The sequence below is a fragment of the Monodelphis domestica genome, chromosome 1, assembly GCF_027887165.1.
Source record: "Monodelphis domestica isolate mMonDom1 chromosome 1, mMonDom1.pri, whole genome shotgun sequence".
Classification (NCBI taxonomy): domain Eukaryota; kingdom Metazoa; phylum Chordata; class Mammalia; order Didelphimorphia; family Didelphidae; genus Monodelphis; species Monodelphis domestica.
This window is the reverse complement of record NC_077227.1, coordinates 423,849,696-423,863,680: the sequence shown is the minus strand read 5'-3', so window position 1 is coordinate 423,863,680 and position 13,985 is coordinate 423,849,696. Positions and strand designations below refer to the sequence as shown.

The 13,985-nt window shown below is 34.3% G+C and overlaps 1 protein-coding gene across 7 annotated transcripts in view; it reads left to right on the top strand.

Moving 5' to 3' along the window:
* Nucleotides 1-827: 827 nt before the first annotated feature.
* The window catches only part of RC3H2 (ring finger and CCCH-type domains 2), an 82,762-nt gene continuing 69,604 nt past the window's right edge, over nt 828-13,985 (top strand). For 2 of the 7 annotated variants that reach the window (XM_056812102.1, XM_056812105.1), the window contains exons 1-4: nt 888-1,138; nt 9,795-10,091; nt 10,657-10,774; nt 12,396-12,629. In XM_056812102.1, coding sequence (XP_056668080.1) covers nt 9,861-10,091; nt 10,657-10,774; nt 12,396-12,629 — 583 coding nt within the window. In that variant the 5' untranslated portion in view covers nt 888-1,138; nt 9,795-9,860. Of the gene's footprint in view, nt 1,139-9,794; nt 10,092-10,656; nt 10,775-12,395; nt 12,630-13,985 lie in introns of all 7 variants that reach the window. The other 5 variants (XM_056812103.1, XM_056812104.1, XM_001365081.4 and 2 more) reach the window with 4 other exon arrangements.

Here is a 13,985-nt window from a genome sequence, read left to right as displayed (position 1 = left end):
TAAATTCCCAATAACCTTTGAAGTAGATATGTCAAGTTCTCCCCCCCAACCCCCTATTTTACACTCTGAATAGGTGAAGTGATTTGGTCAGTCACATAGCCATTAAAAAATACTTGTGCTTTCCTTGGTTCGTTCTGCAAATTGGGAGTTTGTCATTTTAAATCCATAGCAACAAAAGAAAATTTTGTGCACAACTATTTAAATGTTTATCTTTAGTTGGTGGTGGTCATGGAAGAGGAAAACTTAAAAAAACTTTAAATATAAAAATACCTTTAAAACTTTAGTAATCTGTGTATCTACTAAGTATTAAATATAACAGTTCTAGGGGTTCTAGAATTTTAGATTGAGAATAGACCTAAAGGATAATCATTTAACATTAACACATGAAACAATCTGAGAGCTATTAACTGACTTGCCCAGGATAGTAAGAAGTAGGGCTTTATTTAGAAACCTGGTCTGTCAGTTTTCTCAGTTGATGCTATGGGTCAGTTTGGTTTGTATTAAGAGTCAATTTGTGCTTACAAGATAGAATAGATGTGTGTAAAATCTTGGCATCTTTTTGGGGAGATATAGATGGCAAGAAATCCAGTCACCATTGTGTTTGAGTCACTTCATAGCTTGTACCTTTCTATGCCTGCGCTCAGTTTAGCTCGATAGTATTACGTGAACTACTAAAAGAGTGGATTGACTTGAGTTTCCCAGAAATCTCTCCTTGAGTCCCCTTCTTGGTGTTTCCCAGAATGCCCCGGCTCGTTTCCTTCGTCACGTGACGAGGGTGGGTTAACCTGAAAGCCCTAAGGACGAAGTAAAAAGTAGGAAACTAAGCATGCGCAATCTCGCGCGAGTTGGGGCGTGTCTCCTCGCGAGAGGAACCGGGGCCCCGGCTCCCTCCCCGTCCGCCTCTCGCGAGGAGGAGGAGGAGGAGGCGCCGCTGCGGCCGCCGCCGCCGCCGCCGCCTACACCGCCACCGCCAACGCCAACGGGGTTTTCCCGCTTGCTCCCGATGGAGTTTGAGGCCGCGGAGCCGCAGCCGAGCCGTGCCCCGGGGAGAGGAGGCGTCTTCGTCGCCGACCCCCGTCACCGCCGTCGCCCCGGGGCTCCCCGGAGCGGCCCGTAGCGACCCCGCCCGGGCCCTCAGGTAGGGCGGACGGGCGGGAACCGGGGCCTGGGCCCTCGGAGAGGCCGTGAGGGGGCGCCCTGAGGGAATATCTGCGCCTGACAGCGTCTGCCTCTGCCGGGCCGGCTACTATCTTCCCCACTCCCTTCTCCCTCAGGGCTCCAGCAACCACCTCTGTCTCCTCAGCTGCTTGACTGCAGCCAGAGGGGCCAGGCACCAGCCACTTTGCCCTCCCCTCGCCCCGCCCAGGCGGGAGCTGGGGCCCGCAGAGAGGGTCTCCCGGGGGCAGGCCATGCCCCTTGTCCCGCGTAGCTCCATAAGGGGCCTCCACTCTTTCTCTCTTTTACCTCTTCTTTCTTTCTCCCCAATGTCCTTCCTTCTTTATCTCCCTACTCCCCCTTTCTCTCCCCACTCCCCTTCCTCCCCTTTTCTCCTCCCCTTTTCCATCTTTTCTCCTCCCCCTTTGCCCTTCTCCCCCTCTCGTTTTCTTTCCCCATTACCTTCCCTTTTCTCTTTACTTCTAACACTTTCCCTTTCTCCTCCCTCCTCTTACCTTTTTTGTTCTTGCCCTCCCCCCTCTTCCCTTTCCCCCTCTTCCTTCCTCATATCTCTCTTTCCTCCCTCATCTATTCCCCCTCCCAGACTCCTTTCCTATCCATTCTCTCCCTTCATCCATACTCTTCTTTCCTCTTTTCTTCACTCCCTCTTCTTTCCCAGTCGTTTAACATGTATTCCCTTCTCCCCCTCTTTCACCTTATCTTGTCCCCTTCCTCATTTCCTTTTGTCTTTTTCCTTCTTTTTTTTTTCGTGTAAAAAAAGAACCCACCAAGACAGCAGAGTAGGAATGATTCTGAAATTAACAAAATCATGATGTTTTAGAGTTTGAATGGAGTTAGACCTCATAAGTTCTGCCAATGTATTATTTCTTTTGAGACCTAGGTAGGGGTTGGAATCGAGTTCTACATGAGAAGACCCTTTCCCTGGTTTTACAATGGTACACATACCTGTCTTTTTTTATTACTGCCTCTGTATTTTGACCCAGGTCAAACAATGCCCCTTGGTGCCTGCCATGCAAAGGGATCTCAGAGAGAAGAGAGGATTGGCTACAAGGGTGGCCCTGGGGATGTGACTCGGATAATTGAATGAAAGAGAGCCTGGGAATTTATTTATTGGTCTGTTTGTGTGTTCTATGTTTTCCCCCCTCGTGAGAAAACCTCTTGGGGCGACTCTTCCACCATCTTAGAGGAATGGTATAAAGGATCATTGTTTTCCAGGCATTTAAAATGGAACAGGGCATCTTGTTAGTGAATGTGTTAGAGGAAATAGTGTCTACTTTTCTTACTGATCGTTAAGGAATGGAAAAGGTCATGATGGCTGTCTTCACCTTGAGTTTCTATAATAAAAAAATGTGGCACAAACAGAAAAGGGACAAGAACAAAAATAGATCTAAATGGGGTATTTGTTATGAGGATTCTGCTCTGAACCCTCATATTTCATCTAAGAGGCATATTACTAATATACCTAAAAGTTGTTTCTTGGATTACCATTTGAAAGCTATTTTATCTTGTTAAATTTAATCTCTTCTTCCCTTACCTCCACATCATAATTTTCTAGCCTTTTATTCCTTATAACATCAATATATCAAATTCTGCGATTGAGGAAATTACTAGAACAAAAAAAAGTTACAAAATTCAATTTGTTATATTTGGGGGGAAAAAGATGTGTTAATTTTTGAAACCGCCCATTTTCGAGTTCATGGATATGAGAAGCCTTTAAACTCTTGATCAAATGACTTTGTATTAATTAGATGGCTTCCTTACTTGACTGCCAACTTTTCAGCATTTTACTTTATTTCTTCTTTGATTATTTTAAAAGTTTTTTTAAATTAAAAAAAAAAACTTGGAAATTTTGTATTGTAGTTCAGTATTTTAGAGTATAATAATTGTAGCAGTATTCTAAGCAATACTTTTTTTTATTGTATTAGCAAAATGTTTTTCCCCATTTGAAAAATTAATCAACAGTAGGTAAAATAGACTGAAGAAAAAAAAAATGGAATTGTTGTACTCCATTTCACTGTTAATGTCAGTAACTTCTTAAGTGTCCTTATTATGTCTTATTATGTGAAATTATTATTATTATTATTATTATTATTATTATGTGAAAGGCTTTCTTCAGAGTGGCTGTGCCCAGTCATATTTACTTTTAGTAAAGAGACATCTCCAGAGTAATGCTTTTGAACTCCATCTTATAGTAGTGTAGATTTCAGAGCATGGCCACTTATTCAAGAAATAAATTATTCTTTTAAAAACAGAGATGAAAACAAGCTTATTGATAGATCATCCTATCAAAAATTAGCCTAATATCACTATAAGGATAAAGATTTCTGCTTGACTTTTTCTAGGAAGGATAAATATACACAGCAAAAATTACTTGATATGATGAAATAAACACAACTGTGCCATCTAAAGGGGATATGTCTTCATTTCTAGTCCTTATAAGCTGCTGAAGGTTCTTGAGTTTTATTGGGAGTGTTAGCTATAATAAGCAATAAAAAAGATTTGCTTTAGAAATAGTGTTGAAAGTTTAATCTTATATCCAGTAAGTAATTGATTTAAACTTCAAAGTGACTTGAGTATAGTGTTTAAACAGCTGAATCATGGAGAAAGTCTTTTAAAAGGCTATACTTAAGCCCTTTCCCCCTTAAAATCTAATGTCTAATTTAACATACCAATTTAGAGTTCTTAGATGATTTCCTTTGTTTCTGAGTTAGAGACTCAAATTGCAGTCAGAATGATTGATTTAAATAAATTTAAAATTCTAATCAAGCATTTTAAGTAGCAAAATGAAAAGTTATGGTTGCAATAGTGTTGAACTTTCAAGGCAGAAAAATCTGGCTTTGAATCCAAGAACCAATGAATCATTCCTGGGCAATCCTAGGTAAACCATTTATTTAATCTCTGCTTAAATTTCCTCATCTGTAAAATGGTGGTGTAAAATGGTGACTCTTATACTAAGAGTCAGGTTAATATAATGAACAGAAATCTTACCTAGGAGTTTGCAAAACAATTAGCCACCCAATGGTCTAGCCAACCCTCTAAGTTGTAGAAAATTATGGATCTGCTATAATGGACAGAGTTTCCTTGCCAGGAGTTCCTAAATCATTGAAATCACATATTGGAATCATCTATCCCAAATCCCAAATTCTTCCAAACTTTCCCCCAAATTGCACTATTTTTCTCAAAGGAATATCTTAATAATATTTTAATTATTTAATCTAATAATACTTTCCTAATACAGAATACTTTGTAAACTTGAAACCACTATCATTCATAATAAATAATACATTTTTTTTTTACTTAATTCCATTGTAAGCCATCCATGCTTTTTCATCCTGATTTTTTTAGGGGTCTCTTGCTTCTAGAAATCCCTTAATGTTCCGTTAGCCTTCCATTGTTTTCTTTGATATTTCCTTGGTATCACTGAAGAAATTATTTGGGCATCTGTAATTTCTTGCTGAATGATCTGCCACACTTTTTTTTCTAAGCACATAATGGGCAGGATCATAAGTTTCAGAATTAGATGAGAGGTTAGAGATTATTTATGTGTACTTTCCCACCACTATCCCTGGATTTTCATTCTATGGATAAGTGACACCAAGGTTCAGAATGGTAAAATGACTTCCCAATGTCATACTTATAAGAAAGAGTATGTGTTAGGTGATGTTTTATTTATTATGCCATTTTATGCATGATTTAAAAACCAAATACACCAATTTTAAGACAATTTAACTGGCTAACTAGTTTTCATATAAGAGCCTATCTTCAATATAGTTTTTGTAGATTGAATTCTGTATTTCTATTCTTATAAAATAGTGGATTAGGAATTTTTGCAATGGTAGAATCATAAACCTTTTTCTACATTAGTATAAAATCAATTATAATAGTGCTAACATTATGATTTGCCAATAACAGTGAAATTGCTCGAGTATGCATTTACTCCTTTTAAGCAATTTTTTCTTCTATTATTTTTGTGAGGGAAATTTGTAACTTTCCTGCAGTTTTACATGTTAGCAAATGACAAGGAGGGACTTATAACTTGAAAAGTTATTAGAGCAGGAAAATTCCTCAAAGTCACACAAGCATTCATTCATTCAAAAAAACACTTAAGTTCCTATTCATTGCCTAAGTGTGCTAGGCAGCAGAAGAATGATAAATTACATTTGGATTTTTAAAATTCCATATTTAGCTGCTGTCTAATTTTAGTCACTAAGTTTACTAAATTAAAATTAATTTTAAGTATTTTGCTTTGTTCTTTGAATGATTGAAATTTAAAATTTTTTTCTTAGATTTTCTACTTGGAAAGTCGTCAGTTTGTCTATTTCTTTTCAAACTACGTTATACTCATAAGCAGTTAAATAAAATTTTTACAAACCCAAATTTGATTTACAGTGTTTCAGTTACAAAGTTTATGTTTACAGTTCTCTAGTGCTTAATTTAAGTGCTTTTTCCAAGAAATTTCAAGATCAATTTGTTTTAATCCTTTCTGCCTAATTAGACAAATTAAGCATTATATTTGAATTCAGGATTTTAAAAAAATTGTTTTTTTCAAAATTTTCAGAATTAAGTTTCAGAATATTAAAAAAAATTTCTTTTCAATAGATCAAAGGTCTATTATGCTAAAATACCAATTAAGGATCTATTCAGTGGGCATGAGTATCCTCCAGTATTTGGATTGAAATGATACCATATTGTTTTTATGCATCTTTCAAGTTATGTGGAAGAATGTTGATCATATTGTTACCATGAAAATATTTAGCAAATGAAATAATTATTGAGAATTGGAGTAGTCTTTTATACTTCTGGCTTTTACTCACTACTGTTCATCTCTATCACACACCCTTAGTCTCTCTCTCTCCCCCACATCATCCCTTTATTCCCTTTTAGTTCCCCCTCCACTGTTTCAACCTAACAAAGCATATTAGGCATAAATGAACAGGTAGCTTTACTCAGAAGTGATTTAGAATCGTTCTGGAAGGAAATATACCCTAAGTTTCTCATAAAAAAATTTTCTCTTTTGTAAAGGTATTAATTTAAATTCTTGTGGAAATTAAATTTGCCTACACCTTCTATTTTGACTTTTTAATCTATTTAAGAATACTTGTGTCATGGGGCAGTAGGGTGGCTCAGTGGATTAAAAGTCAGGTCCAGAGACAGGAGGTCCTGGATTCAAATGTGACCTCAGACACTTCCTAGCTGTGTGACCCTGGGCAAGTCACTTAACCCCCATTGCCTAGCCCTTACTACTTTTTTGCCTTAGAACCAATACCCTAAGACAGAAGGTAAGGGTTTAAAAAAAATTTTGTTTTTTAATTAAAAAAAAAAGAATACTTGTGGCAAATAATTCCCATGAATTTTATTTTTCTGCAGTTAACAGTTCTTCAAAGCTATATTTAAGGTGGTTTGAGATGCAAACATTTTTAAAATTTCATATGATTTAGGTTGAATTCGTCAAGAAATTTAAACTCAAGAAATGGTAATTGTCTTGGTAAAATAAAAGAGGGAGGACTATTTTAGATGAATTTCCACTTAATGGGCATTGATAATTTACTTATTTAATTAACATTTCCTAACAAGTAGCTTTCATTTATGTGAAAAAGGAATTCATTAAATATTTTGGTGGTACAACTGGACTGAATTAGAGAATTCCATAGAATATTTAAGGGGAAAATATGAATATATAAAACAAATGATCTTTTTTCCTTGAGCAGCACTGAAACATTTTTGAGGTTGTAGGTAGTGATGAGCTCATAGACTTTGTTAAAATCAAGTATAGAAACTAGTCAGATTTATTTGTGAGATTATAATTAAACTTTTTAAAAATTAAAAACTTTTTAAAAAATAAACTTCTTAGGCATGGGTCTGACATTATGAATAAGGCTAGTATAAATCTGCCTTCAACAATCTGGGAATTTATTTCAGAGTAAATTTGTAAAACTACTTTACAGACTTTATATCTAGGCACTCAATTTTACATCAGATTTTTGGAATATTTTAAAATCAGACATTTAAAGCACAATAAACAGTAATAGATTTTTCATTTTGAAGTTTTTTGGGAGGACTTTCTTATATAACATACCTTTTTCAATCTCAGATTGCTTTTTAAAACCTTTCGTTAATGTAGTGCTCACTCTAAAGTATCAGCCAATAAACAGTTCTATGAACAAAGTATAGTATCCTATGTATAATTGCCTTAAATTCCAGATTTCTAGTACTCAGAAAACCTATCAGGTTTATATAAGTACTTTTTAATTGTCCTGAATTTGAGATAGGAAGTATTTGTGAAATATACCGTAATCAGATTTTATATCTGAAAGCTTTCAAGTTGGAGACAGTGACACTAATGGTAATGCCAGCTTATTTGGAATTTAAACCCCATCATTATGTTTTTTTCTCAAGTCTTAATGGTAATTGTCATAAGATCATAGGAGATAATCTTTTTTTGGTTCCCAAATTTTTCAAGTTTGTAGGATGCCTAATTTAAAATTTCATAAATGAATACTTCCCCTACCCTTACATGATAGTAGTTGTTGGTATTCTTAGCATCTGTTGATTAGGAAAATATACATGTGACTAAAGTAATCCTTTTAATTAATTAATGTTTTGTTAATTACAACAATATCTACATATATTTGGGGAAAAAGGAGTATTAGCTCAGGATGGGTGGTGCTTACCTGCTACTAAGCAGGCCGAGGCCTAGAGATCTCCTGAGCTTTCTGAGCTACATTGGGCCAAGTTGATGAGGTGTCTGTATATCAATATAGTATGTACCTCTGGAAGGAAGTGGGATTGAGAGAATGGGCAACTCATCAGATTACTTACAGGTCAAAGATCTGATGAAAATCAGTAATCAGATCTATTTCTGAGTAGCTTCTGTGCTTCAGACTGGTTAAGTCTCAAAAAAAATGTAATTGATTTATGTATAAGACATTTAAGTTTATAGAGGTTTTCTCATTTTGCTTATTGGAGCTAAGTAAAAATCAAAATTACAAACCTTGGTGTGCTTATGGGTTTGGGGATTGTTTTCATTGACTTTGCAACTCTCAACAAATCTTAGGCTCATAGGTTGGGTCCCATTGATATGTTTAAACATCTTTTTAAATGAGTAAACTGAAATCTGGAGCAGTCAAGTCTGACATCACATAGGTGGCAAACATTCTGAATCCAATTGAATTAGTCTTTCCAAAGTGATGATAAAAATTTTACAAAGCAAATAAAAGCTGTTTTGGTGAACTTCCTCCTAGATTTGGAAATTATAAATATAATTAGTAAAACTTTTTCTGTGTACTGTTTAGGTATTTTTACAGAGAATATCTTTTAACATTTCAAGTCACACAAATATCAACACAACTGTCCTCTTCCTCTATAATGTGAAGGTAATATAAGGTAATCAAGAGACTAACTAGCTACATAATCTTGAGCAAATAGTTTCAAATACTCTGGCATTCAGTTTCATTATCTGTGACATGTAGAGTAAGATTCTTACAAGTCTGAAAATTTGTGAATACGTAGGTATTATATACTTATACTTTTCTTTTTTGCATGCAATTTGACTGAGTACATATTTGTAGAAGCAACTAGAATGTAAGTTCCATGAGGGCAGGACAGGACAAATATATTTTCTAAGTTTTATATTTTTCTCCCCTTCCTCCCTCTATTCCTGTCCCTTAACAGTAGCCACTCAGTACATGTCTGTTTAATTGAATTGCATTTTGAAATGTGATTACAAGGATACTTTTTACTTCCTCAATTTGAAAATTAGGAATTTATGTGTGAGGCATAATCTTGGGCTTCATGGAAAAAACTGTACTTTATATCTTTGAGAAAGAATTTTCCTACGAATAGTTAAAATTTAAATTACCTATAAAATCTCTTTATCTGGGAAATTGTTTCAGTTTAAACCATTCAAGGAAAAATGAATCCATAAATGTTATCTATATGAATGAACTAACACTAGTGTTATGATTTTGAGCTTTCATTATTTCTAAAACATTAATTTTAGGTTGGGGATATTATATCAGTGTGTTTTCAGATAATGGGCAAAGTAACATTAAAATGTTTTAAAATTACTTGATTCTCTAAAAATATACTTTACTTTATACTACAATTTGTTATTATTATGCAATTGTATTGAGTCATTGAAGCAACATGCCAAACTGTTTTGAAGTTTCTTGTTTTGTGTAGTTGATCTGGCTTTTACCAAGGTTTCTTTGTCATTGTGAATATTCATTTGGAAGAGAATCCCTTTCACTTTTCTATAAAAATTGGATTTCAAAAGACTGTATCCCTTCAAAAGTGAAGGAAACAATATCCATTTAAACTTAGGCCATTGCCAGTTAAGTTTATTATCATAGCATTTCATGTCTGAAAGTAGTCTATAAGAATGATTATTATGTGATTTTGTTTTCAGACAGAATTATTGAAGTTTTACCATCATCCAATTTAGTTTAATAATTGAATGACAACTATGTATGAGATCCTATGTTGTCTTAATTAAATGAATAAATATCAAAAAGTAAATAATGTTTTAGCTTATATAGCAAATCAAAATTGGCCTTAATATATACGATGTTAATTGTCAATATATGGAAATAACATTTTTTTTTTCATTTTGTTTCTAGCTAACACAACACTATACAGTGAAATAATGGTCTGCTAGACTGCTAAACAAGCATCCAGTTTCCACAATGCCTGTGCAGGCTGCTCAGTGGACAGAATTTCTGTCCTGTCCAATCTGCTATAATGAATTTGATGAGAATGTGCACAAGCCCATCAGTTTAGGTTGTTCACACACCGTCTGCAAGACCTGCTTAAATAAACTTCACCGAAAAGCATGCCCTTTTGACCAGACTGCCATTAACACAGATATTGATGTACTTCCTGTAAACTTTGCACTTCTCCAGTTAGTTGGAGCCCAGGTAAGATATAGAAATATACATATTATTGTTTCAGCCTTACATGTGAAGTAGTTAAGATAGATTTTAGTTAAGAGAGACTTTTAGTTAAGATAGATTTGATTTTGAATGTCACCTCAGACAGTTTCTTGGCTGTGTGATATCAAGTATCTATCTCATAGAACTTCATTTTTCTCATCTCCTTCCATGAGAATGATACTTCTATATGCCTCAAAGGGCTTTTGGGAGGAATGAAAGTTATAAATAATAAAGCATGATAAAAATGTTCATTGTAATATGTTCAGTACCTTTTAGTTTAAAAGAAAAACCTTTGTGTATAATTTGAATGTCATAAAAAATATTAACACTGAATCAATTTTGTCCAAAAAGCCACTTCCCTTTGGACCTTAAATTTCCTTATTTATAAAACAAATGAATTGAAATAGATGATCTGTATATAATCTGTTTACAATTGTTGATACTAATTTGATTCTGTTCTTAAAATTGTAATTTCTTTTGAAGGGCAAGATTATCATTATATATAGAACAAAATGTTGAAGTGATATTTATGTGAAGTTTCCCTTTTTAGGTACCAGATCATCAAACAGTGAAATTAAGTAATCTGGGAGAGAACAAGCACTATGAGGTTGCAAAGAAATGTGTTGAGGATTTAGCACTCTACTTAAAACCATTAAGTGGAGGGAAGGGTAAGTTTCTTAAAAAACTGTCATTGTTGTTGAGTAGGACTTTATGGAAAATTATTAATTTTGGAAAACTTAGATTTGGTACTCTGATATGAAGCACCGAAGGTCTTGAAGTGGGTGTGACAAGATCCAATTGATTTTTTGAATTCAGAACCTAGATAAATATTTTTAAATTTATTTTTTATTTTATGGAATTTATGGGAGTACTTAAACAGGAATCATAGATTAGACAAGCATGGAAGGTCTGCATCATTGCAGGAATTATTCACTTTGATGTGATCTCAGATCAAAGTAATTAAATTTAACCACAAACTAAACAATAAGAAAAATATCTTTATACCTCAGTTAAGTTAGTTATCTTTAGAGGTGTTAGAGTATAAATCTTAACAAATTTGGCCTTTCTTATATGGAGATTGAAGTCAATTCTCTAGCCTTTATGATTTGTGTGGAACCCTATATAAGTTTTATCTTTGCACTTTTGTTTTTTCTCTCCAAAATGTAGATGATAAACATGTGTATGATTTGTTTGGAAGAAAGCATTTTTCAAGTCTTTAAATAGGAGCTACTATCTTTGTTGTCATCATCTTATTAATGAGCTCTAGAGAAGTACAGAATGTGATCCTTTATGCAAAGAATTTAACAGTTCTGGGGTTTGTTACATTGCTTTTAGTTAGCATATGTGAAAGGTCCCAGAAGACATATCCTGCTTTTAAATGAAATGAGAAATGTTTATGGGCCTTTAGTAACTAGTAACTGACAACAACCAGGTAGACTGTACTTTCTTATTACTTGTATTGCCTTTTTATATATGATTACCAAAGGAAGGTGAGTTGGTCATGCAGTTAAAGTAAGAGATAACGGATGGATAGTCTGAGTGTGGCCTTGTTATCTATGAAATATTAAAAAGGTAGAAGGGCATCTCTAATATGTGGAGTAGATTCCATATGGAAGACACGTGGAAGGGCACAGATAAAAAGCACTCAGGATGGGAAGGCTTGGATAAGTTACACTGGAAAGAGGATCTACATTAATGAAATTGCCAATTTGTCAAAGTGGCTGTATCTATGAAGCTAGAACACATTATTTAGTCTAAATTCAATAGAATATTATTTGACCTTTACATATATATATATATATGCCAGAAACAAGGTTATCTTAATGAAACCTAAGTGTAACTGTCCAAATGATCAGAAAGCAAGTATTAGGCATATAACATGAAAGGGGTGAAATAGTGCCAAATTGAGGGGTCTCAAGATTTAGGTTAAAATCCCAGATTCTGACACTGATTAGCCGTATTCCCTTGGTCAAGTCACTTACCTTCTCTGGGCCTTCATTTCTATATTGATAAAGTGAAAAGGTTGTGTAAAAGGGAATTCTTTATTCCCTTAGTCTACTTTAAGTTCTTGATTGATTAGACTGAATGGAATTTAAGATATTTTTGAACTCTGAAGCCTACAACCATTACTAAGGATTTTATCATAAATAACATTGTTATTTGAGTAAGAAACTTTAACAGACTCAGTAATTCTAGCTAAATAGTGAAGTAAATAATGAAACATGCTTTTTAAAAATTTTCAGCTTTACTTTTTAAAGCTTAGCTCTTTTCATTGCTCTTTCTCAAAAGGTGTGGCTAGTTTGAATCAGAGTGCACTGAGCCGTCCAATGCAAAGGAAACTGGTGACTCTTGTAAATTGTCAACTTGTAGAAGAAGAAGGTCGTGTAAGAGCCATGAGAGCAGCACGATCACTTGGAGAAAGAACTGTAACTGAACTGATTTTACAACATCAGAACCCTCAGCAATTGTCTGCCAATCTATGGGCTGCTGTTAGAGCTCGAGGATGCCAGTTCTTAGGACCAGGTAAAAGTACAAAAACTTCTTAACAAACACAGTTTGACAGGTTTAGAAATGAATATTTTCTTAAAAATTTTCAACTTTGTCAGAAGCCAAATAGTTTTCTGATGTTGTGAAGTGCAAAACATTTCAAAAGAATATAGTTTTAATTGGAGGGTTTTTTTCTGTAATGCATGTAAAATCATATTTAATAAAACCCCTACATCTACTCCATTGTTTTATATGTTTATTCACAACCTATTTTAAAATTAACACTTTTTCTTAGCAATTTGTGCATCCAATAGTTCAGTAATGATACACTCTTATGAATTTTCACCATTTGATTTGTAGGTTTTACTGTATTTTTTTATTTTAAGCAATAGTGAATGTTTCATGTGTATAGTGGGAAGCTTAAGGATAATTGGAAGGAAACTTTTGTGTGTGGATATATATATCTTTGCATTTAATTGAGAGCATGTAGGATGAAGTGTATAGCTTGTATAGAGTTTAAGCATAGAAGATAATATCTTGATACTTTGTTCTATTGCAATTTAGATGGGGATATCCCTCCATATTATGACTTTCCCCTTTGCAGTTTTGATATATTGCAAGCCAGCATAAGAAATTAATGGAAATTTGGGGAGAGTTTTACAGAAGCCACAGACATGCAAAGGCTATCAGATGATACAGAAAACATTTAGAAACTCAGAAATATATAAAATATATGTACAACATTGTTTAATCTCAACACACTTTTTAATATAAATATACACAATTTCTTTTTTTAAGAGTTAAAATAAGTAAAAAGTTAAAAGCTTGTGAAAACAATGTGAAAGCCAAAAACTTTTAGGCAGATTTTCCATATCATGGGAATGTAATACCCCAAATTGTCTCTGTGATATGAAAAGGATGCCTGAACAATTCCCTGTATAATAACAGCCAATCTTGGAGTTAAGAAAACATGACTTATAAGTCCTGCTTCTGACATACTTGTCATGTGATCCTGATAACTACTTAACCTCTCAAGGATTTATTCAACTCTAAGACTAATTACAGAGAAAATGCCAGTCTGTATATTTGTGCAGGGCCTTTCTACCCTATGTAGATGAAATCATGAGTGGATCCCAAAGCACACTTTGCTCTATTTTATAAGTTGTATCTTTTCCATATTAATCTCATTTATTCCATAATATGTACATTTAAAAGAAAGTTGTTTTAAATTATAAGGACAGGGGGAGCTAGGTGGCTTAGTGGATAGAGAGTCAGCGTGGAGACAAAGGTCCTAGTTTCAAATCTGGCCTCAGACACTTTATAACTGTGACCTGGACAAGTCCCTTGACCCCAGTTACCTTGTCCTTCCTGCTTTTCTGCCTTGGAACAAAT